Source organism: Ostrea edulis, chromosome 6 (genome assembly GCF_947568905.1).
Source record: "Ostrea edulis chromosome 6, xbOstEdul1.1, whole genome shotgun sequence".
NCBI lineage: Eukaryota > Metazoa > Mollusca > Bivalvia > Ostreida > Ostreidae > Ostrea > Ostrea edulis.
Window position 1 is genome coordinate 51,598,191 of NC_079169.1, and position 26,185 is coordinate 51,624,375.

The 26,185-nt window shown below is 36.0% G+C and overlaps 1 protein-coding gene and 1 long non-coding RNA gene across 2 annotated transcripts in view; one reads left to right on the forward strand and one right to left on the reverse strand.

Moving 5' to 3' along the window:
- Positions 1–7,916: 7,916 nt before the first annotated feature.
- Positions 7,917–14,105, reverse strand: LOC125648470 (uncharacterized). Its single transcript, XR_007360311.2, has 3 exons — positions 14,022–14,105; positions 11,820–11,876; positions 7,917–10,767 (listed from the first exon to the last, which is right to left on the reverse strand). It is a non-coding gene; the product is annotated as an uncharacterized LOC125648470 (long non-coding RNA).
- Positions 14,106–14,145: 40 nt separating this feature from the next.
- LOC125647484 (uncharacterized) overlaps positions 14,146–26,185 on the forward strand; it is an 82,267-nt gene continuing 70,227 nt past the window's right edge. The window contains exons 1-5 of the mRNA XM_056139872.1: positions 14,146–14,206; positions 19,342–19,434; positions 19,660–19,773; positions 21,777–21,824; positions 25,460–25,531. Of these exons, the coding sequence (XP_055995847.1) occupies positions 19,389–19,434; positions 19,660–19,773; positions 21,777–21,824; positions 25,460–25,531 (280 nt within the window). The 5' untranslated portion in view covers positions 14,146–14,206; positions 19,342–19,388. The remainder of the gene's footprint in view (positions 14,207–19,341; positions 19,435–19,659; positions 19,774–21,776; positions 21,825–25,459; positions 25,532–26,185) is intronic.

Sequence of the window (26,185 nt, forward strand, 5' to 3'; positions counted from 1 at the left end):
AAGCATTATTACCCCAAAGTAGAAGGTGGACATCCATAAAACTAGATCATTTAACCTCAGCAAGTTATCCATTAATTTATATCTAGCATTTGAATATTTACTGCAAATAAAGAAGAAATGATAAGCGTCTTCTTTCATACCACAAGAACATAACGGAGAATGAATTATATTCAGAAAACGAGTACCATAGGAAAAATATGCCGGTGGTTTGGGATTGTTGATATTTTTGGAGCTAACACTAAAAATTGCTTAACTGAAGTAGCTTGTCTTCATTCTATATCAAATGAATTCCATTTTGATAAAGCATCAGGTACAAATGATTTCTTATCAAGTTCAAGTCGGCATTTTGGTATTTTATAATTGTCTCCATAACGGAGATTGTACTTGAATGTATTATTTATTTTTCTTGGGATTGTTTCTTGTAGATACTCAGGAACATCATTATTATGAACTCTGAACATGGTAACTAATTTAGCGGTTGTTCGTCTAAAAGACAGAGGCTCTAAGCCAGTTTCTAAATATAAAGAATCTCTAGATGCTAATATAGGAAGGCCAGTAATTATTCGCGCTGCACATAGGTGGACGTTTTCTAACAAATCATGATCATATGCATTACAACCATCCCAAACCACTGAGGCATATTCTAAAGCTGGTCTAATAAAAGTAGTGTACATTTTTAATAGAGTGTTTCTTCCTAAAGTAAATTTTAGCTTTTTAAGAAGTCCTAAATTTTTGTAAGCCTTACTTGTTATTGTGTTTATATCATGTGACCAACCCAAATCACGTGAAATGAACAACCCTAAATGTTTGTGCACTGGCACATATTCCAACTGACAATTTTGAAAAAATAATTTAGGAGGATCAATATCCTTATGCAATGTAAAACTTATACGGTACCAATTTTGATGCACCAGATGCGCATTTCGACAAATAATGTCTCTTCAGTGATGCTCAACCGAAATGTTTGAAATCCGAAATAACTATGAAGTTTTAGAGCTAAATATAGCCAACAACAGCGTGCCAAAAAAGTGGCGTCAAATTCGTCCAAGGATAAGAGCTATGCATGAGGGAGATAATCCTTAATTTTGAAATGAATTTCTAAATTTTATAACAGCAATTAAATATACATCCGTATTTTCAAGCTAGTAACGAAGTACTTAGCTACTGGGCTGTAGAGACCCTCGGGGACTAACAGTCCACCAGCAGAGACCTCGACCCAGGGGTCATAATGTAAAACTTATACGGTACCAATTTTGATGCACCAGATGCGCATTTCGACAAATGTCTCTTCAGTGATGCTCAACCGAAATGTTTGAAATCCGACATAACTATGAAGTTTTAGAGCTAAATATAGCCAACAACAGCGTGCCAATGTAAAAAATACAGCTTTTGTTTTAGAGGGGTTAAATTTTAACAACCATTGTATAGACCACTCATCTAGAACACGAAGATCAGATTCAACGTAAATTCAATTTCATGTAAGTTCTTAGATGCATATTGAATGGAGTTATCATCAGCAAATAATCTACAAAAAGACAGCATATTATCAGCAACATCATTAACATAAATTAAAAACAATAGTGGTCCAAGAAGAGAACCTTGGGGTACCCCTGCATTTACACTTGCACTTGAAGACAAATGGTCTTTATACATAATTTTTTGGCTGCGGCAAGAAAGATAATCAGAAAACCATTCAAGAATATAACCTTTAATCCCATAAGTTTGTAATTTAAATAGAAGACCTCTGTGCCAAACTCTATCAAAAGCTTTAGATAGATCACAGAAGACCATGCAACAAGATTTACTATCGTCTATGCTTTTTGCAATGCTGTGATAAGTTTCTAATAGTTGAAAAACTGTAGAATGACCTGGTAAAAACCAGCTTGGTATTTGTAGAATAAGTTGTTTTTATGAAAAAAATTATATACATGTTTAAAAATTATTCTTTCCATAACTTTGCTAACACAGTTTAAAAGGGACACGGGTCTATAATTACTAGGCAAAGAAGGGTCATCCTATTTGAAAAGAGGTAGAACATGTGACTCTTTCCAGAAGTTAGGAAAAGATTTTTCGCGCAGAGATTTATTGAAAAGCATACATAGTGGTTTAGAAATGACATGTGTTATTGACTTTAGCATCCTATGACTTATACAATCGGGCCCAATAGCCTTGTTGACAGGAAGATTGGATATTATATCTATGACCTCTTGTTCTTCAATAAAAATATCAGTAAGGCTGTCATTGCCTAAGTAATTTGAATTGGGCAAAATGTGGTTTGTGTCGTCAATATTTGATATTGAGGAAAAATATTTATTTAATACTTCTGCCTTTTCTCTATCTGAAAAAGCTACCATATTGATACCGTCATCGGAAATATATTGGATGGGCGGAATTTCATTTCCGGCTTTAACCTGGAACACGCTTTTAATAAGTTTCCAGTATAATTTGTTATTATTTTTTTAGTAGTCATTCAAATGTGTTTCAATGTTATCATAGTAATTTAAAATAGCGTGCTTTTTCGTGTTATTAACTTTATTTCGAACTTTCATGTATTCTTCCCAATGTTCTTTCTTTTTTTACTTTAAAGCTTTATTACGTAATCGGTCTCTAGTCCGTATTGTTTTTCTTAATAAAGAATCGAACCACGGTTTATCATTCGGTCGAATTGTAACTGTCTTTTCAGGAATACATTCCTTCACAAAAAGATAAAAAAAAATTCGAATTTTTTTTGTTTTTGCTAGTTCTATTGCATGCGCGTCATTGATAATTATTTTCCTGTCATATTCTTGTATCAATGTATTTTATTTATCAATATTAGCATTTTTGTATACCCAAACTTTGCGTTTGTAAGCACACTTTAAGTTATATTTTAACGAGACTGAAATACATGTGGCTTTGTGATCACTAATTGAAGATCCTACTTCGAGAGTACCAGGCTCGACTACATTTAAAGTGTTTGTAGCTAAAATAGGGTCAGTGCGTGTTTGCGTGGTGTTCGAGACTCTCGTGGTCTCGCATATTTTGTTAACAAGGCTATTGTTGGATAATATATCTCGGAGTGGATGATATAAAGCCTACGTTGAGATCACCTACAATTATTATATTTTCGCTAATTTCTTGGACTTTCTCAATGGACCACGACAGATTGTTCCAGAATCCACCATCTGAATTAGGAGGACGATATATGTAGCATAAAAAGTAATTACAAGTAAGATTATCAATTTCAATCCAAATGCATTCAGTATAAGGGGGCTCAAAATCATAGCGACGATTCGCCTTAAGCATATTTGACTAATAAATCATAACTCCACCTCCAAAGGAATTTCTATCTTTGCGTAAAATGGAATTAAATCCATCCAATATTAAAGCGTCATTAGGAATTGCATTGTTTAAATGAGTCTCGGTAAAACATAGTATGTCAAAGTCATGCACAAAAGTATTTAAATAGGTTGTTTTGTTCCTAATGCACCTTATATTTAAATGAATAATATCTAGGACATAGGCGTAGCTTGGGTTCGAATAATACTAGTCTCAGGTCCGGGGTTGACTTCAATATCTCCACACAATAGACTGATAGAAGGATGTATGTACAAATAAAATTGATAACAAAAATTAACATAAAGTGAAAAATTGCTCATAAAAGACAAGCAGTGCACAAAGTTTTTGCATATCAACATTGACAAGGTATATAAGTATTCAAATATAGAGACATGAAAAAAGGCACGTTTAAATACACCACCACTAGCTTAGTAAAAATTTCCGATTGCGGCTCGGTACTGTTCTATCGAGTCACCCATTGTCAAAAATGAAACATGTCATATAGATGTGTGAACAATAAATTCCGCAATCGGATGGATATTTGTAGGGTAATAGTACAGACAACGCTAAATGTTCGGGACGTATACATGAGAGGAACCAACAACTATACTTTGTTGGCACCGATTCAAATGCAGATATGAAAAAATACAATAAAGTAATGCAAGTGTAAATTATGAATGCAAAACAACAAAAGTAATTAATGATAACGTGTGTAATAACAAAAATAACAAAATAAATAAAAACAGAAACACGTGGTTTGGCATGAAGCCTGTTGTTACATGCACAAGTACTACATATAGTGTGAAGAATAGCATACCTAGAAAGAAAATATGAGTGTATGACCTTTTTGAAGAAGAATAAAAAATAAACAAATAATATGCAGGCCTGGAAATGAAGACCAATTTAGAAGCAGTTAAATAGGCATTGTATTTAAACATACACAATATTAAGTAATGTGTGCTATACTACCTGAAACCTAACATTAATTGAAAATACACAATCGACTAATACTTGCTGTGACCATGGAGTTGCGTTAAGATTTCATATGAATACAAAAATAAAGATGTATTAGATTTAGATCAAACACGTTGTATGAAATGTCAAATTTAGTGTGATTAACACTCGAGAGTTAGTCCGGTGGAGCGAGTTCATGAAGTTCATTCACATAACAAATTATGTGTTTCCGCCCCTTATCTGAGAGTTTTAGGAATATCTGTCCATCATTGGTCCAGAAGGAGTAGATTTTCCCAGCTCGTTTGGCACGGACTAGTTCTTGAATGCTGGACTGTTTGTACTGAGTTAGATCCTCCGTAACGAAAATGTCAGTGTTCCTGCAGCTACGTTTTGCTGGGTAGATTTTGTTTTTAATCTTCCAGTTTTTGAATTTGCAAATGATCTGGTTGTTCCCTTTTCTGTTTGCTTTCCCGATTGGGTGGGACCGAGATCTATCATCATCCTGTAGTTCGATACCTCGGCGTTCTTTACAGATTGAAGTCAGCATTTCGCAAATTCTATGGTCGTTATAACGATCTAGTTCGTCAATACAACCTCGCATTGGGTCAAATGCTGTCTGACGTGTTTCATACGTAAGGGTTAATGTACGAGTATCGCTCCATTCCTTAAAGTAATGGACCGAGGCCCCGAAGGGGCCGAGATCCATTGCTTTTAAGGAATGGAGTGGTACGAGTACATTGACCCACTTAAAATCCACTGTAAACATTAATAAAAACTAAATTTTAATCATGTCTTACGTTTTTCATTCTTTTGTTGCATGCATTTATATCTACTTGTATAAAGGTTGACCTACTTTCCGAACTCTCCATTCCTGAAAAATAATGGAGTGTTTGAACAAAATAATGACGTAGGTGGATTTTAACGATTGTTAAGCCGTTTTTTGGCACACTGATTTTGACTGCGGATAACTCCGTTTACCTGATCAGGATATAGGGCTCACGGCGGGTGTGACCGGTTAACAGGGGATGCTTACTCCTCCTAGGCACCTGATCCCACCTCTGGTGTGTCCAGGGGTCCGTGTTTGCCCAACTACCTATTTTGTATTGCTTATAGGAATTATGAGATTGATCACTGTTCGTTATCTTCACCTTGCATTGACATAATAACTTCCATCTGTGCTCTTGTCTTGAGGGACGTGACAGTTATGGAACCTCAAGGAATTCCTCCTACCGTATTGTTCAAGATCATCCACAGTATCTTGCAGTCTCCAAATCTGCTGTTGTAGATCTTGGTTTACATCATGACATTCATTAAGTTGTTTAGAGAGTTTGTCAATTTGTTTACTCTGAATATCAATAGTGTTGGTTTGATCTTGTATTGTTTTGTGCAAAATGGCGAAGGCAGATTGTACAGCCTCTGCAATGACTGGTTTTAAACTTTCTGCTATTATTGGTACTAGTTGGTTCATGAAAGTTTGTTTCTTGAATGCATTAGGTATTAATTCAGGAAGACTATACGTTTGTTCGTTTGATTTTATCAGCGGTGGTTGAAGGTCACCCTGGGGATTTGATGACGAGTTTAAATTTTCATTCTCGTTATCGTTCATGCTATTTCATTTCACTCAAATTTGGGAGAGACGACGACAAATATCTTCTTCTAATAGATTTTGTCTCCTTTTCTACCGGACTACTGTTTTTACGTTTTGAATTGCGTTTGGATTCCACTTTTTTCCATTCACCAGACTGTTCACTGTGAGGACTACTCATAATGCACCGATTGCAATGTTTAAATCATCTATAATGCACAGATGGAATGAAAGATGATAAATTTAGTTCATGTCACACTCAAACTATAAAAGCATTTCTACTCACACATGTTTTCTGCAAGAGAAAAAAAGCACACAGATATCATTAAACCTGCTTCTTTCTTCCTGACCTGTCTACCCGACTGTCACCTCCGTCGCCATTTTTTTCTCCCTCAAGTCCAGCCATCCTTACTATCATCTGATACAGTGCCAGCTTTTATGCAATATGAATTATTGTGTTTCGATTGTTTGGACTACAGCCGACTGCATGCAAAAATATCCGGACCTTCAAGGACTCTTAGTGGACAAAGAAAATAGCACATTTTCGAGTTACTGCCGCAACGCGTGTTTAGTCTAGATTTTATACACCATGATCATGTGATTTAAAGATTTGGTTAGCCTTCGTTACTTCCGGTAAAATAGCGTCTGTTGTCAAGAAATGGAAGGATCTAAAGCGAGATATTACTGCTCTGCGGAAGGCTGTAGCGCGGACACGAGAAAAATAGGGAAGTATGGTTACATAGAGAACATCACGTTCTATCCCTTTCCAACACAGAAGAAGGATCCAAAGAGCCGAAAAGCGTGGTTAAACTTAGTAAAGCGAAGTGATTACGACCCTCCTAAACACCATAGACTGTGCTCCAAACATTTTGTAGATGGAAAGCCCACAATGGAAAATCCCTACCCTACCCTATTTCACTACAACAACTATTAAGCAACCCTTAAAGTGGAGAAGTGCAGGGTCTATTGACAAGCGAAATATCGAGCCATCTATTTCACAGTCTAATGATAAGGTGTGTGAATATTTTACAATGGCCACTTGCAATGTCATGTAAAGATTCATTCTCGTGTACTTTCTGAAAATGTTAAAAGTTCGTTACGCAAATTATATTATTAACATCTACAATGGATTTTATCAGTATGGTATAAAAGAAATTCTAAACACGTTTTTGGAATTGGAATCAACTTTAGTTAGTACCCCCTTTTTCTGATGAAATGGGGATAAAAGGCCTGTTTAGGTGTAGTCCTCTTCGTTGCACATTAAAATGCTATATACTGGAGTGGCCAAGGCAGTGCAGAGGAGCCAAATTATCAGCAAAATAAAGGACAGAAGAAGAGCGGACCTGCAAGAAAGCTATCAAAGTTTGAAGATTTTTTTACTTACGCTGGTTCGTCTTCGTCATGCTATCTTTACATTTACTTTAGCTGATATTTTTGGAGTTTCTAATGCACGTGTATCCCAGATTTTTACAACTTGGGTAAATTTGATGTACCATGTTTTGACGCCTTTGTTAATCTGGCCATCTACACCAGTTATTAAGAAGTTTTTACCAAAGTCATTTAAGCTTTCATATCCCAATACTGTTTGTATCATTGACTGTACAGAATTTTTCATACAAAAACCTAGATCCCCATATGCTCAGTCTAGAACTTATAGTAGTTATAAACATCACGACACTTATAAAGCTTTAATTGGAATTATGCCATCTGGTGCTATTATTTTTGTGTCAACTTTGTGGGGAGGAAGTACATCTGATAGATGCATTACTAAGTTCAGTGGTTTTCTTGACTTTGTTAAGCCAGGCCATGAAATCATGGCAGATCGAGGTTTTTTGATACGTGATTTGTTGTTAAAAAGGAGAGCTAAGCTTGTAATACCACCATTTACTAAAAAATGTAGCTGGGGAAAGGGTAAGAGATTATTGCAGAATGACATTATCAAGACCAGAAGTATAGCACGCCTGAGAATACATGTTGAGCGTGCCATTGAAAGGTTGAAAAAATTTCATATTCTAAGCAGCACTATGCCATTGACGTTGAAGTCATTGTTTACTCAAATGTTAAAGGTGTGTGCTTTTCTTTGCAATTTAGGAATGCCATTAGTTAAGAAATGAATAAAACTCATTGTATTTTTTTTTTTTTTTTTTTTTTGTTTACTAGGGCATTTACAATGTATTTTTCAAAAAATTTCTTGGATGTGTTAACAATTTTTTCATACAATTGGTTGTCAAAATATATTCTGTCAACAGCAACGCCCTTTTTTGTATACAAAATGAAATCACACCATGGTTTCTTGCAAACACCCAACTGACCTTGAATTTGAATGTACCAGGAGGAACTCTCCTTTAGTCTCACAGAATTGTTCTTGTCTAAATACACATGATAATGATGATCAGTACATGCTTCTTCTGGTGTTTTGTTTGAATACATGTATGAACATTTTCAATTAATCCATCCCCACAGCATTTACAACTAACTAGACCATCAGGAGAGGCCCCTAAAAATGGATGTGACTCATCAACAGGTAATCCACTGAGTTCTATCTTTGATTTTTGATGACTTTTTTTTAGGTCACCTGAATCATTCACTATCTGTTTTTGTCCGTCGTCGTTCGTCGTGCGTTAACATTTGAACATTTTCAGCTTCTTCTCTGAAACCCCTGAACCAATTTCAACCAATTTTGGCATATATCATCTGTGGGTGGAGGGGAACAAAAATTATGAAATTCGTGGTCCCTGCCTGGGGCCTGAGGGGTGGGACAAAAACCATCAAAATGAGTGTAATTTTAAAAAATCCTGGACATCAAGAAGCCAAACTGTGGGCATAATAATGAGCGTTGAACCCTCTACCAAAATTGTGAAATTCATGGCCCCTGGGGTTCTTGTGTTAGGGTGGGGCTCTTTTGGTCATATAGTGAAAATGTAGAAATTCTTTGAAAATCTTCTTCTCTGTCTCTGAGTATTAAGTAGACAAACTAATAGTATGGTAATGATGAGCAAGGATGCCTCTTTAAAAATTGTGAAATTCATGGCCCCTGGATCAGGGGTTCTGGTGTGTTAGGGTGGGGCTCTATTGGTCATATAGTGAAAATGTAGAAATTCTTTGAAAATCTTCTTCTCTGTCTCTGGGTATTAAGTAGACAAACTAATAGCATGGTAATGATGAGCAAGGATGCCTCTTTAAAAATTGTGAAATTCATGGCCCCTGGATCAGGGGTTCTGGTGCTAGGGTGGGGCTCTATAAGTCATATAGTGAAAATGCATTATTTCTTTGAAAATCTTCTTCTCTGTCCTTGGGTATTAAGTAGACAAACCAATAGCATGGTTATGATGAGCAAGGATGCCTCTTTCAAAATTGTGAAATTCATGGCCCCTGGGTCAGGGGTTCTGGTATTAGGGTGGGGCCCTATTGATCATATAGTGAAAATGCATTTTATTACTTTGAAAATCTTCTCCTCTGCTGCTGGGTATTAAGTAGACAAACGAATAGTATGATAATGATGATCAAGGATGCTTCTTTCAAAACTGAAATTTATGGCCCCTGGGTCAGGGGTTCTGGTGCAAAGGCGGGGCTGATTGATTATATAGTGAAAATGCAATATTTCTTTGAAAATCTTCTGTTTTTGTCCGTCGTCGTTCGTCGTGCGTTAACATTTGAACATTTTCAGCTTCTTCTCTGAAACCCCTGAACCAATTTCAACCAATTTTGGCATATAGCATCTGTGGGTAGAGGGGAACAAAAATTGTGAAATTCGTGGTCCCTGCCCCTCTGGGGCCTGAGGGGTGGGGCAAAAACCATCAAAATGAGTGTAATTTTAAAAAATCTTCTTCTTTACTCCTGGACATCAAGAAGCCAAACTGTGGGCATAATTATAATGAGCGTTGAGCCCTCTACCAAAATTGTGAAATTCATGGCCCCTGGGGCAGGGGTTCTTGTGTTAGGGTGGGGCTCTTTTGGTCATATAGTGAAAATGTAGAAATTCTTTGAAAATCTTCTTATATTGGTTTTATCTAAGGAGTAAATAACCCTTTTCTTTATGATGTCTCAGACCTAGGTTTTTTTTAAAAAGGATTATTGATTGAACATAAAAATGACACATGTACTTCATGACCACATAGCTATTCAATGTTTCTTCCATCCAAAAGTAAAATTCTTATATTTAAACACAAACCTAATTCAAACATTGGAAGGTTGTTACATGATACTCAGGTGACCTATAAGACCCCTGGGCCTCTTGTTATAATTCACAGAATATAATTGACGTGCCACATTTTCATATTGTTTTCCAAAGTTCACTGATGGTGTATCAATATGGGCTGTTGTGCCCATAACTCTCTTTGAAATGTAATTTTCCTTATTTTCAGTAAATCTGAAACTCAATATAGAAGAAAAATTTGATGCTGTAATTCTACCTTTGCGATGATTGAACCACTCTGGATTGTCACTTTGATCCTTTGTATTTTCTTCTATTTCCTGTATGACATCTTTAGTAAAAATACCTTTCAAAGCATCAAAAATAATTGAAGGATTTGATTTTGTCACATCTAAAATTGTTGGAATATTTAAACAATTTTCATCTTCAGATTGGTCACCTTCATCATATAATGTTTGTAGCAGTAATACATTTGTACCTTTACAAATATTTTTTAGCTTAATCTTGATTTCATTAGAAGATGGGGGTGTTCTTGGTTGATTTATAGTTTAGATGGGTGGGGGCTATCTTTTTGGGCACACTTGTATCTGTTCTTATGTCAATTTCATTTACTTCCATGGGGGTAGATTCATTCCTGGGTGTGTCCCATACACATTCAATATCGGTTCCTACTTCAGTTCCTCTATCTTTGTGTCCAGTACAAAAGTCATTGACAGCAAAGAGAAGTGCAACACAATGTTTGCATGTTCCATTATCACTACAAAAGATTTGAGAATATTCATGAAAATGCATTTTGTTTTTAAAATTATATTTGTGCATTATGAATTATTGATAGAATGTTATCATTTATGTTTTATTAAAACATATTGCACTGGAAAATTGTATTTTTAAAAGTTTCAAATGCAAAGTAGTACATTGTACTACTGTAATATTTCAAATAAACAAGAGGTACTGTGAGCAATGCTCACTAAGAATACCCCCCGCTTACCCCAATCTCCCAAAGGGTGTTGGTAATGGGTATAAACTACCTCTTTTCTGAGTGTAAAAAACAAATGGCATGACAAACCGAACCATATTGCTACTTCGATGTCCAGTGCGCATGACCTTTGACCTTTTGACCCCAAAATCGATAGGGAACATCTTCATCCCATGGGTAGTCCATATGTATGATATGGTGACTGTAGGTGGAAAGGATAACGCTTTAGAGCCCGGAAACCATATTGCTACTTCGATGTCCAGTGTGCTTGACCTTTGACCTTTTGACCCCAAAATCGATAGGGAACATCTTCATCCCATGGGTAGTCCATATGTATGGTATGGTGACTGTAGGTGGAAAGGATAACGCTTTAGAGCCCGGAAACCATATTGCTACTTCGATGTCCAGTGCGCGTGACCTTTGACCTTTTGACCCCAAAATCGATAGGGAACATTTTCATCCCATGGGTAGTCCATATGTATGATATGGTGATTGTAGGTGGAAAGGATAACGCTTTAGAGCCCGGAAACCATATTGCTACTTCGATGTCCAGTGCGCTTGACCTTTGACCTTTTGACCCCAAAATCGATAGGGAACATCTTCATCCCATGGGTAGTCCATATGTATGATATGGTGATGGTAGGTGGAAAGGATAATGCTTTAGAGTCCGGAAACCATTGCGTCTACAGACGGACGGACGGACAGACGGACAACCCGATTCCAGTATACCCCCCCCCCCCCCACAACTTGTTGCGGGGGGTATAATAAATATAGTGTCCACCATTTAACTTGATTTGTTTATTTCATGGAATAATTATGATGAAGCTCTTTACCGTCTTGGATTACTTTAATATCAGTTGCTTGGATATTCTTACCAATCCATGATCAATCTGTAACATGAAAATGACAGTGATGATGATGATAAACACATAGCCACCAATCAGAGTACAAAAATGCTTGCTTTGAAATATCAAGACATATTATGCACTGTGATCAACAGCTACAAAAACAAAAGGAACTAAACAGCAAATGAGAAATGGCTAAAAACAAAAGATTAAAACAAAAATGAAATATACACAATGGATGATTGGATGAAATAATACCACAATGGAAATGATATCTGCACTAAAATAATTTATCTCTCATGGTGCTATATATTTTTGCTTACCACTAATATAATTTATTTCTGATATAATGAAATATGACCAAATTTTATACAAGAAAAAAACTTACGCAACCCAAGTACAACCCCCAGACATACTGTAAATGTATTACATTTGGCTGTGTATTCTATTTAGCGCCTTTGGCGGAACTCAGCTTCCACTAAATCAAGTACATCGCTAAATGCCATCCGTAAATTTAGATGTTTAAAGTAATTAAAGAATGCGCTAAATCAAATCTACGCTAACTTGTTGAAAAAACGATTTCCGCCAAATATCGTACACGCCAAATATAATACGTTTACAGTAATTTGTCCTGACTGGTGTACCAACACCCATACTTTGTAAGGATCCGATGTTTGTCTTGTTTCTGGAATGCAGTCTGATTTAATGTAGAGGTAATTATTCTGAAGTATTTCAGACATCTGTACATTTTCAATATGATTCGAAGAAAATAATCTGAATCCATTTTCGTTTTATGTATGATTGTAAACGATGATTGTCCCACTTGCAGTAAGTCATAAAAAATATTAAAATATCGCAAGTTTGAACATCTGGCAAAGAATTGAGATTCTTGTTCCAGGTGATGCCTTCAGTGGGTGATGGAATGAGTGTATTTATCCCGTTTTCTTCGATAGTTCGACGATTAATGTCCATCACTTTATCGTCACCGTGGGCGTAGTCAGAAGTAGATATTACCTCAAGTTTCAGTTCGATTGCCAGCTCGCACAACTTAACTAAATCAAGTTTTCTACAAAACGAACATGAAACGCCGCGATCCGAAAGAAAATACTTAAGTTCTGGTACTTTCCATGAAACAAAAAATCGACTGAAGGAGTTGTTTGCATCATTTTAAAACTTACCGCTATATGTAGATTTTAAACCGGAAATACATAGGGCTAACCAAATCTGAGGGCGCGTGTAAAATTCGGGCAAAAACGGTGTTCCAGCAGTAACTCGAAAATGTGCTATTGCAAAGTGATAGAATTTTATATCTGCAACTTGATTATTTGGACAACAGCTGACTGCAGAATTATCCGGGATCATAAAGGACTCTGAATGGCCACACAACATTAACAGAATTATACTTTCAATATTTTCATCCCTGAATGGATTCAAAATCAACATGTACATGTAATAGTTACCCCATATGATATTGTTGGTTATGTGCAGATACCCGATGGGTGTGGTCATAATGACACGAGGGAGCGTAGCATCTTGCATCCGGCCGTCATGTTTTCAAATGCTGACTACTCCCGTATAAGGGAATTTGGGCGGACTTATACATATGGACCAATGAGAGTTTCTGTTGCATTTCGCAATTATATTACAAACAGATTCAATTGTGTCGTCACACAACGCAATACTATATCGGCCAAAGCCTTTTAAAAACAAATAATGAACATACATTTTTCGGTGATAGAAAGTCATTATGATAGAAATATATAGTGTATAAAGTGTAATGTAAAGACATAACAATTGGCATCATATTGTAAACAGGCGACCGCGCTTCCTAAAGCTATAATAAAATATAATCAATAATAGTAAACTATGGTACAAGTCACTTACCCCATATCATATTGTTGATTATGTGCAGATACCCGATGGGCGTGGTCATAATGAATTTTAAGTGCAAAAAGGTCATGTTTAAAACACTGTAGCTCAATAACAAGCATTATGATCTCAGTTTTTCTTTTCAATTTCCTAAATCTAATTTGTTCAATGTATAACTCAAAAATGCACTTTCCAAAAAATTGACAATACTACAAATCTCAGGTGCAAACCTCTTTAAATTACAAATCACGTATATTCTTATACCATTGCCACAGAACATAGAAGACGGATTTACATGTTGTCGAATCTTATTGCACTTACAGTATGTCTGTATGCTCCATTGGAATTAATTGTTCGATTAATGAATATAGTTTAAACCATATTTACTCATCTCTCTCGCCACACACACACGATAAGTGATAAGAAAGGACGGCGCTGTTATAAACTCACGTAAGGTTAGTTACCATCTGTGAAGAGGTGACGTGTCCATTATCATCTCTAAGGCAGTAAGTATTAATCATGCTTCAAGGTTTGAATACAGTAATTAAATAACAGAAGCTATTATCATATTTGCAAGGTTACATTTCTTTTTCATCAATTTGGATTTACATTGCACAATATTACTATGATAGTTTTGATTACGATGGCATGCAATGTAAAGGTCAGAAATTATTCTCTTACGAACCACAAGCGCTCAGGTCATGGATTATGTAAATATAGACTGTAGAGGAAATTCGAATTATGATGGTGACCTTTTTTGCATGTTATGGATGAATTTTCATATTCAGTAATCTATTTTTCTTAGATCCCGTGGGGATCCGGGTTAGAATTGGTCCTCAGTATCCCTTGTTTGTCGTAAGAGGCGACTAAATGGGGCAGTCCTTCGAATGAGATCGCAAAACCCGAGGGCCCATGTCACAGCAGGTGTGGTACAATTCAGACCCCTCCCTGCTCAAACGCCTCTGCATTTATATTTTAAAACAACATTTTTCTCGACCTCGGAGGCTATCCTACAACATAAACGAATTCTCGATTTTTTTTAAACATAGGTCAAAATCCCTTTGATTCCTTGCATATTAAGGAACATTGATTGATTGAATACTGTTTAGCGTCCCTCGAAAATCTTTCACTCATATGGAGACGTTACCATTGCCGGTGAAGGGCTGCATATTTAGGCCTATCCTCGGTGCTTACGGCCTTTAAGTAGGGTGGGGTCATTATTGTACCACACCTGTTGTGGTACAGGACCTCGGCTTTTGGCTTTTGCGGTTTCATCAGAAGCGTTAGCCGAGGCTTTTATATTTCAAATAACATTTCGAGACCGAGGAGGTTATCCGAGAAATCAAGAGCTTTATTTCTATTCTATTACGGTCTAGCAATATACAACTGATCGTTTACCTAACAGCTACGAATTAGGTCACCATGATATCATAGCAGTTTCTGAAACGGAATTTTTCCTGACGAAAAAGGTGATAAGGTAGAGTATACTAAATCTATTTTGAAAAACATTTCAAGTATTTAGTTTGATGTTAACTGCTTTGATTGATTGTATCTTGTTTAACGTCCCTCTCAATAATTTTTCACTCTTATGGAGACGTCACCAAGACTGGTGAAGGGCTTCAAATTTAGGCCATTGCTCGGCGCTTACCGCCATTGAGCAGTGAGGGTTCTTCTTCGTGTCACACCTACTGTGACATGGGACATCCGTTTTTAAAGTCATCTCCGAAGACCCGTGACATTCACACCTAATGTCGAGCGTTTGGCGTTGGAACTGTCACCATCTGCTTTAACGACTTCAGTCTGTCGCGGCCGGGATTCAAATCCCGGCCTTCCCCATGCGGGGCGAACGCTCTAACCTCTAGGCCACAGCAGCGGTTTAACTGCTTTGAATGTACAGTCCAAGAAACTACACGTGGAAGAGGGTTAACTTGTCTGTGCATCGACATGTTTGTTCTACACGTGTATCAATCTTGGAATGAAGACGATTGATTTATATCGAATGACAAATGTTCTTCAGCTTTTTGTCACTTTGTTTGTACACTGAGTGGCCAAAAATATTGCAACAAACATGGTCGACGTCGTCGCCGTACACGTCGTCTTGGTATTTATATTCTATTTTTATCGGGATAGTTGCGTGTTGGAACATAAAATCCTGGGTAAGCACCAGATACTGGATATAGGTCTATACTTCTCCTTCCCATCCCTTCAATATTAACGAAATGTATATTCCAAAAGTTTTCTTCGTAAAATCGAATAAATTTTGAATTTGTTATTATAAGAGATATGATACAACTGTTGAAACTCAGTCCATAATAAAAGATTTTAATACCGTAAGCTTTACAATACCCTATTTGTTTCTACTGTTTTATCTTAATCTTAGGATCTCATCAGTAAGCACGCCCTCTAATTCCAGTGTAACGGCAGTAACTGCAAAAATGAAAGTCATTTTGGTGACACTAAAAGACGAAAATATTGCAAACCTGATGAATTATTGTTTCTGTTTCAGCATTCTAGAATTTAACAAAAATAATGCTAAATTGACATACACTTGATTGAAAATCGTACTACTGAAGTATTTATTGAATATTGTAATTGAAATGTTAAGCAGAGGTATCATATGATGCATTCGTTGATCAGCTTGCCAAGTGTCAATTTTTTCTCAGAAAAAGAAACAATTCAATATCTTTAAAAAACATGAGTCACAAAAGATTTCAAATCTGCTAGACAGAATTTTAAAAAAAGCAAAACGATTGTTTAAATGATTTGGTGAAAGCATTTTCAAACAAGACCTGTATCAAAAAGAAAGAATGGATAAACATAAACTAAAATCAGCTCAAACTTGTCATAGGACAGATATGAGGAGGAGATTACAACACTGAATTCTGGCTGTGCAGATAAATGGTGACATATATGTAGAATTATCTGAATTGTATAAATTATAGAGAATGCTACAACCTAGAAATAGATGGAGAAAGCAGTCATGTATTACCTGAAGACGATCGAATTCAAAATATTATCAAGAACGTAATTACAGTGTTAATTAACCGAACACTCGTGATGAAATCATAAAATGTATAAGTGCTTTGAAAAACAATAAGTCAAGTGACCATGACAAAATTGTTAATGAATACAAAAAATGTATTGTATACTATGTAAAATTGTTATGTAATATTCATTAAACTTTTCGACTCGGGATTTAAACCCTCTCAATGGACATTTGGCAATATTATCCAATGTACAAAAACAAAGGAACACCACTGATTCAAAAACTTATAGACCTATTACTATAAGCTTAAAGACTAAATCAATTAAATGTAAATACAATCAAACTTATATACTTATTACTATGATAAGCTCAAATGAAAGACTAAATCAATTAAATGTAAATACAATCAAACTTATTTTATAAAATCAAGCTGGTTTTAGAAAAAAATTACTCTACCCTGGACCATATCTTTAACATATACGCATTAATTGAAATTTCAAAATATTACTGGAAAAAAGGGTTGTCTTGTACTTTTCGTAAATTTGAAAACGCCTTTGACTCGGTTTGGCGGTTGGAACCTTGGGAAAAGTATTATTGAATATCATAGATGACAAGTGTTTCAATGTCATTACACAGTTATATAACAGTATTCAATTAAGAGTTGTCTCAAATGGTTTAAGTTCTGACCTTGTTTTTGCACTGCAGATGTCAGACAAGGGGAAGATTGATGCCCGTTCCTGTTTGCATTACATTTAATTGATTTTTTGTACTCTAATAATGTAAAAGGTTAATCATCTTTTCCACGAAATTGGAAAAAGAATTTGATTTGTATCTTACATTCTTTGTTTTATTATTTGCTGATGATGTCAGAAACATCTGATTTATTGATTGGTTTTTTATGTCGTTTTGGCAATATTTCAGCCATTTTACGGCGGGAGAAACATCTAACATCTGAAGATCTACAATATCAACTTAGTATTTTAATGATCATTGTACATGCTGACAGTTGGCATTGATAAAACCAAGGTTGTAATTTTTTGGAAAAGATAATGTGAGAATAAAAACGCCATTTACATTAAATGGTGAAACATTAAAATTTGTTGATACTTTTAAAAATATAGATTGTACTATTTTGTAAAAATGGCTCATTTAATACAAATATCAAACAATTATTTAAAAAAGCAACAAACGTTGTGTATGGTGTTATTGGAAAATGTAGAAAACACAACTTTACTTCACTGTAAATTGTACATTAGAAATGATAGAATCTGTACTTTTGTATGGGGGTGAAATATGGGGTTATAATCAATCATCATTATTTGAAAAACTACATGTAAGATTTTGATTTTGTTAACATATTTTACATTTAAAGTCACAAAATCTTGGTAGATATCCTATTTCGATTAATATCAAGGTGAGAATGATTAGCTTCTAGTGTAAATTAGCTGCAACACAAGGTGATGATTGATTGGTGTTTTCCGCCACACTCCACAACTTTTCAGTTATTTGGTGGCGCCCAGTTTTTATTGGTGGAAGAGAGAACCCAGATACAATGTACCTGGGAAGATACCACCGACCTTCCGAAAGTAAACTGGGATTCGAACCCGCCCCGACCAGAGGTGAGAGGCCTTGTGATATTGAGCGCGATCCTCTAACCACTCGGCCACGGAGGCACAAGTTGATGTATTATAATCAAATCTGTTTAGTGTTTTAAGAAATACCCATTGCATATTTAAAGAAGAAATTTTTTTCTAGTGTGCAGTGGGTTAAGTCCAAAATAAAACGTACATCAAATTTATTTTTATAGCATTATAGTATATATTAAGAAAAAACTGATACACCCTGGTAGATATTTTATTGAACATAGATGTCACGGGTAAACTATGACAAACGGGATGACGTCAGCTTCTCCATCATCAACTACCCATATTTATGTAGCAACATTCCAGTATCACCAGCGTATGGTGTTTATATCGCTCAACTAATTCAATGCGCGAAAGTATGCTTTGCGTGTGATCAATCAATAAAATTGAGACAGGCTACTAACAAATAATATGATGTTATAGGGGTTTCAACAGTCTCGTTTAAAGTCAGCATTTCGCAAATTCTATTGTTAAAATGATCTAATTTGCAAATACAAGCTGTCGCTGGATCGAATGAAATATGATACGTTTAAGACCAATTGGTAGGCCGCTCTTCACATACTGATCATTGTTCACTTGTTCATTACAGAAAACTAACAGTCCACATCAAATGTCACAGATCATAGTTTAAATTTCTTCTATAGTCTTGAGTTACATTATCCATCTCCCAAGCACCTCCGCTAGAAACAATGAGATATTCTATAATATCTGCTTGATAACATGCATTTTGTTTTCAAGATTCACTAGTATTGATAAGAGATGGTTCACAGAGAGTTATTCTGTAAATATGGGCTTATCATGATCAAAATGAAATCCTCGTTTAATCCTATATCTTGATTATTGTAATTATCTCAGGCTTGTCTATTTTGGATAAATAAAGTATTCTGTTCTGTTCTAGAAAGAGCACCTATGTTTTTTTATATGAATTCTAATTTCTTTTTGAATAGTAAGCATATATTCACAACAGACATTATTCTGCAGAATACAAACTGTTAAACTCATTTTTTTTAAGGTCAACAACAGAATTTAACAGGGTCGTGTATTTCAGTGTTCGTCAGCATGGTACAACAGATTAGCATAGCGACACTACTGATCAGTCTTTTAGGTATGATTATATAACGCCTACTACTGAATAATGTATACTTTCCACGCCTACAAATGAATAATGTATACCTTTCATGCCTACATATGAGTAACAATGTCACTAAAGTTGTCTTATTACTGGCATACCATATGGAAATAAAGTAACAACGAAAATTACATACTTTGAATCAAACACTATTCTAACCCCTGTGTATACTCAGTTATCGTTTCTCATTTCCGATTGAAGGTACCTGCACTTCCGGAGGGCAGTCCTTGCACCAGACCGAGGATAGGTTGTCTTATCATCTCTCTGTGCGCGCCACCGACCACCATCGGTGTTTAAATATCAACGACTACAAACGTTAGTTTCTACAAAACTATTATTAAACCTGTCTTCGCCAATCATATAGGTTAAATCGTTTATAACAGATGACTGTGTGTTGTAGGGTTTATAACATATTGACTCTGTGTTGTAGGGTTTATAACAGATACCTGTGTGTTGTAGGGTTTATAACAGATGGCTGTGTGTTGTAGGGTTTATAACATATTGACTCTGTGTTGTAGGGTTTATAACAGATACCTGTGTGTTGTAGGGTTTATAACAGATGACTGTGTGTTGTAGGGTTTATAACAGATACCTGTGTGTTGTAGGGTTTATAACAGATGACTACGTGTTGTAGGGTTTATAACATATTGACTCTGTGTTGTAGGGTTTATAACAGATACCTGCGTGTTGTAGGGTTTATAAAAGATGACTGTGTGTTGTAGAGTTTATCACATATTGAGTGTGTGTTGTAGAGTTTATCACATATTGACTGTGTGTTGTAGGGTTTATAACATATTGACTCTGTGTTGTAGGGTTTATAACAGATACCTGTGTGTTGTAGGGTTTATAACAGATGACTGTGTGTTGTAGGGTTTATAACAGATAACTGTGTTGTAGAGTTTATAACAGATAACTGTGTTGTAGAGTTTATAACAGATAACTGTGTTGTAGGGTTTATAACAGATGACTGTGTGTTGTAGGGTTTATCACAGATGACTGTGTGTTGTAGGGTTTATGATAGATGATTGTGTGTTGTAGGGTTTATAACAGATGGCTGTGTGTTGTAGGGTTTATAACAGATGACTGTGTTGTAGGGTTTATAACAGATGACTGTGTGTTGTAGGGTTTATCACAGATGACTGTGTTGTAGGGTTTATAACAGATGACTGTATATTGTAGGGTTTATAACAGATGACTGTGTGTTGTAGGGTTTATAACAGATGACTGTGTTGTAAGGTTTACGACAGATGACTGTGTCGTAGGGTTTATGACAGATAACTGTGTTGTAGGGTTTATAACAGATGGATGTGTGTTGTAGAGTTTATGACAGATAACTGTGTGTTGTAGGGTTTATAACAGATGATTGTGTGTTGTGGGGTTTATAACAGATGAATGTGTGTTGTAGGGTTTATAATAGATGACTGTTGTAGGGTTTATAACAGATGACTGTGTCTTGTAGGGTTTATAATAGATGACTGTTGTAGGGTTTATAACAGATAACTGTGTGCTCTATTGTTTATAACAGATGACTGTGTGTTGTATTTTTATATAACAGATGACTGTTGTAGGGTTTATAACAGATGACTGTGTGTTGTAGGGTTTATAACAGATGATTGTGTGTTGTAGGGTTTATAATAGATAACTGTGTGTTGTAGGGTTTATAACAGATGACTGTGTGTTGTGGGGTTTATAACAGATGAATGGGTGTTGTAGGGTTTATGACAGATGACTGTGTATTGTAGGGTCTATAACAGATGACTGTGTGTTGTAGGGTTTATAACATATGACTGTGTGTTGTAGGGTTTATAACAGATGACTGTGTGTTGTAGGGTTTATAACATATTAACTGTGTGTTGTAGGGTTTATAACAGATGACTGTGTGTTGTAGGGTTTATAACAGATGACTGTGTGTTGTAGTTTTTATAACAGATAACTGTGTTGTAGAGTTTATAACAGATAACTGTGTTGTAGAGTTTATAACAGATGACTGTGTGTTGTAGGGTTTATAACAGATGATTGTGTGTTGTGGGGTTTATAACAGATGACTGTGTGTTGTAGGATTTATAACAGATAACTGTGTTGTAGGGTTTATCACAGATGACTGTATGTTGTGGGTTTATAACAGATGAATGTGTGTTGTAGGATTTATAACAGATGAATGTGTGTTGTGGAGTTTATAACATCTTTCTGTAATATTCTTGAAGGTTATAGGAATAAATATGGTATACAGAATATTTATCATGTGCCCTGGTTTTGGGTACAAGTAGTTTTTCACGTAGTCTTAATAAATATCCTAATCATAACCGATGTCTTTTCAGATATCTTCGACGATGCTGTGCAACAGAACTGTGAGCCTTCCATTGCTTGTAAGGACAATTCACTCTTCTATTACATACAAAATGTAAAATACGTCATAAGTATGTTACTAATTAGCTGAAAATTCATCCAGGTGATTTTTTTATGTACATAAGTCATTTCATTTGAATGTATCAAAATGTTGATGCAGGATAATGGAAATATCCTATGTGCGTGATTGTGGGGAACTTATATATCTGTGTGATATAGCCGTCTATCCGTGTGTGAATATACATATTCCACGAACTCAGCGACTTACTTCGCGGCATTGTTGAAATTCTTGGCAAATGTATTTTCCGGGGGGGGGGGGTTACCTTTTATTTGAATTTAGAATAAATAATGCTTATTTATATTATACGATGGTTTTCAACGCTTGTTTGTGTCTCCTGTCTGTTGATACAAGTAGTCTATCATGTTTATATCCGTTTTCTGTTTCTTTGACGCTGATTGGTGGTCTTTTTGTAACGTCATCCTCTTTTACATTTTTTAAAAATTTATATGGATAATTTTCTTTTCAGATATAATTTTGGGGTTGAGACCTGATTTTATTCTTAGTTCTTTTTAAGCCGTAAAAAGCCAATAGTTTGTATTTCTGATTTTTCCGTTGTTTCTTCATTCTCTATTATTATATATAAATGTAGGGTGGGGACCACAATAGGAGAACAGAGTTTTATACGGGAATTTATTACATATTTACCCCTTTATCCAGTGGATATCACTCACACGGTATTGTTCATATCCCATAGTATTTATACACCGCGTGACGTTATGTGCACAGGGACAGAATTCCCAAAACATTATTAAAAGTCAATGAAAGTGACATCTGTGTTGTTACATTCTTCAAAATTTGAAACAATGAATTTATGTGTGAAGTAAATTGTTGAGATCGAGGAAAAGGTCTGTTGTTTTCATTATTTAGCCTACATGTTAACATGAAAATCTGCAGCTCGGCTTTGCATACAACCCCTAATTATGTTTTGTATCGATCATAAAATGTTGTCAATGATCAAGTAAATAAAATTAAATGAAGAAAAACGATTAGGTGAGATGGACTGAAAGTTTTTCTTGAAACTCAAAATGAAAACGCTCTATTGAACACCAACACCCCCCACCCCACCCCCACCCCCCATGTCAGAACTGAATGACGTACATGTACTGTGTATATCTTTCTGAGTGTTAGAAAACCCGATAGTTCACATTAAGAAGCGAACACACAAAGATCGTTGATCACATACTTACCCCTTTTTCTAGTGGATATCAACTTTCCAACTTAACGCGGGATATGCCACATTCAACTGCACACAAAACCATTCCACCACAGATACAGGTGTAAGAAACACAAACACATCTAACAATGATAGATTGATTGTATCTTGTTTAACGTCTGCTATTCACTTATATGGAGAAGTCACCAATACTCTAATGTGCCACACCTAATGTGACACGTTTTTAAGGTCATCCCTAAGGACCCATGACATTTACACCTGATGCCGAGCGTTTGACGATGGAACTGTCACTACATGTACCAGCTGTTTTAACGACTTAGGTCTGTCGTGGCCGGTATTCGAACCCCGACCTTCCGCAACACTCTACCTCTAGACCAAACTCCATGATCCTCCATGTCACAATTTATTTATTTTTTAATTCTGAATGACGATATACATGGTGGAAATTTCATCGTCAACATTCACACAGGCGACTATGGGCAACAAATCCAAAAAGAACTGCGCGTCATCTATGACACAGATTCGGATGTCTGACATTTTCATTTTTTCTCATTTAAGAATTATCTTTATGTGAATCAAACATCGTGACAGTCAATATTTATTTTTATTTATATTTCCCAACGAAATATTGTAGCGGCGTAATGTTAACGTTACGAATGTAGTTCGGGTTTTGGTAAACAGAAGAGGATTTTTGAAATACAAATTCGATAGTCTTTTAGGATAAAATATGCGATAGAAAGAATCTCCCATAGTTTGTGGTTGGATATGATTATTAAGTTGGATATGATTATTATCAAACTCGTTGTGTGTTTTCTGCCCCCTAGCTAATAATCATATCTAACCACAAACCGTGGGAGATCCTATCTATATAGGAAATTAATTTAAACAAATCATTTTCAAGAGAAGATACACTGTAGGTTTCGCTTGATCAAATGCAGATGTCCCCAAGTTGTGCGGATTCAAGTCTTTACCTCATCCGCGCCGAGGGGCATATCTATTTGTCCTGTCCGTCTGAAAATGAACCTTCATAACTTTTGAATGGTGAGCGATAGGACTCTCATATTTCATATGCTCATTCCTTAACATTTTGAAAACTTGAGTTTTGACCTTGGAATTTGACGTACGTGTAAGACAACATAACCTATTCAATATCTCCTGAACTATTTAAGGAAGGACTTTCATAACTTGCCAATATATTTCTTATTGTAAGGCCTTATATTTAATGTTTGATATTTGACATTGTACCAATGTGATCTTGACCTTGGGGTTTAATCCAAATTTCAAATATTTAATCTTACTAACAACCTTTGAATAGTGAGCGACAGGGCTCTCATATTTCATATCTGCATTCCCCGTGACAAAACCATTTTTCCTAACCTTGTGACTTTGACCTTGGAGGTTGACATACTTTTTAGAAAACCTAGGCTATCAAATATCTCTTGAATTATTTAGAGTAGTGTTTTCATATTTTGTATGTAGATTTTCTATGGCAAGACCTTTCATTTGATTCTATGATATTTGACCTTGTAACTTTGACCTTGGACTTTGATTTCTTGCTAACTCAATATGAAGACCTATCTTTTCATACCATGGTCATCCTGTGGGGATCCGGGTTAAAAATAGGTCCTCAGTACCCCTTGCTTGTTGTAAGAGGTGACTAAACGGGGCGGTCCATCGAATGAGACCACAAAACCCGAAGCCCCGTTACACAGCAGGTGCAGAACGATAAAGATCCCTTCCTGCTCAAAGGCCCTAAGGACCGAGCATAGGCCTAAATTTTGCAGTCCTACACCGGCAATGGTGATGTGATGTATCCATATGAGTAAAAATTATATCGAGAGGGACGTTAAACAATATACAATGAATCAACTTACCATAATTTGTGACCTTGACCTTCTCCAGAACAGCAAGGGCATGTTAGTCATAATAGTGTAAAGTGTAAATTAGGTTCGGTTATATCATGCCCCTTTGGGGCCGATTTTGTGACTCCTTGTGGCTACGTTAGGGCCACATTACGAGGTCAGAATTTCTGGGAATAAAATTTGAAGAAAAAAAATTATGAACATTGAAACAGTCGAACAGCAGTTTTAAGGTGACTCATGTGAGCAATGTGGTCCATGTGCCTCTTGTTATGTATCTCCTCAATATGGATTGAGCAAAATTCAAGTTGTGGTGTGACGGGTTGTATTATGTACAACAAAAGGAGACAAAGATCCCAAAGTCCAGTGGCGGATCCAGAAAAAGAGGGTTGCGACCCAAGTTTGTATCTCTTCCTCAAATAAAAAGGGGGATGGGGTGAAGACATTAAAATGGCAAAAGATTACCATTTTAATTAAGGATATTCAACCAAAGGGAGTACGACCCTCGTAATCCCCCTCTAGATCCGCCACCGCTGTGTCCATTTCCGTTTTCTGTTCCAGTGTTCGATAAACTGGACAAGATACGACAACGTCACCACGAATGTTTGCGACCTTTAGTGATCAACATTAAAAGTAAGTACTGTCGGAAAAAGCCAAGTTTATCACCGCAAAAAAGTAAGTACTGCCGGGAAAAGCCAATTTAAGTTTACCACCGCAAAATCTCGCACACACAGATGTACCTGTTTAGGCACACAGTGATGCACCGATTAAGAGTAGGGCAGACGTGGATCTGTACCTAACAGATGTGGGATCAGGTGTCTAGAAGGAGTAACCATACCCTGTTGACCGGTCACATCGGCTATGAGTCGTATATATTTTGATCAGGTAAACGGAGTAATCGGTAGTCAAAGATAGTATTTAAAGGACGGCCTAAAAATTGGTATAAAAGAGGTCAGACAGCATTCGATCCAGTGATAGCTTGTATGTTTATAGTAAAACAAAATTTCAGACAAATGGAAATAAGTAACTGACAAAAATTACAGGGTATAGTAAATGTGCAGAGAATCCTACAATTGCTACCCCTACTGGAGCCCATTTGCATACGCTTACCGTAATCTTTTCTTACGGAAAAAATTGAAAGGGGTCCGTGTTTACCCTCCTCTTAATTTTGTATTTCTTTACTGGAGTTATGAGATTGATCACTGCTCCTTATCCTCAACTTCTTGAATTTGCCTATGTTTACTAGTTCTTTGCAAATAGACAGAAATATGTTTATACATAGTTATT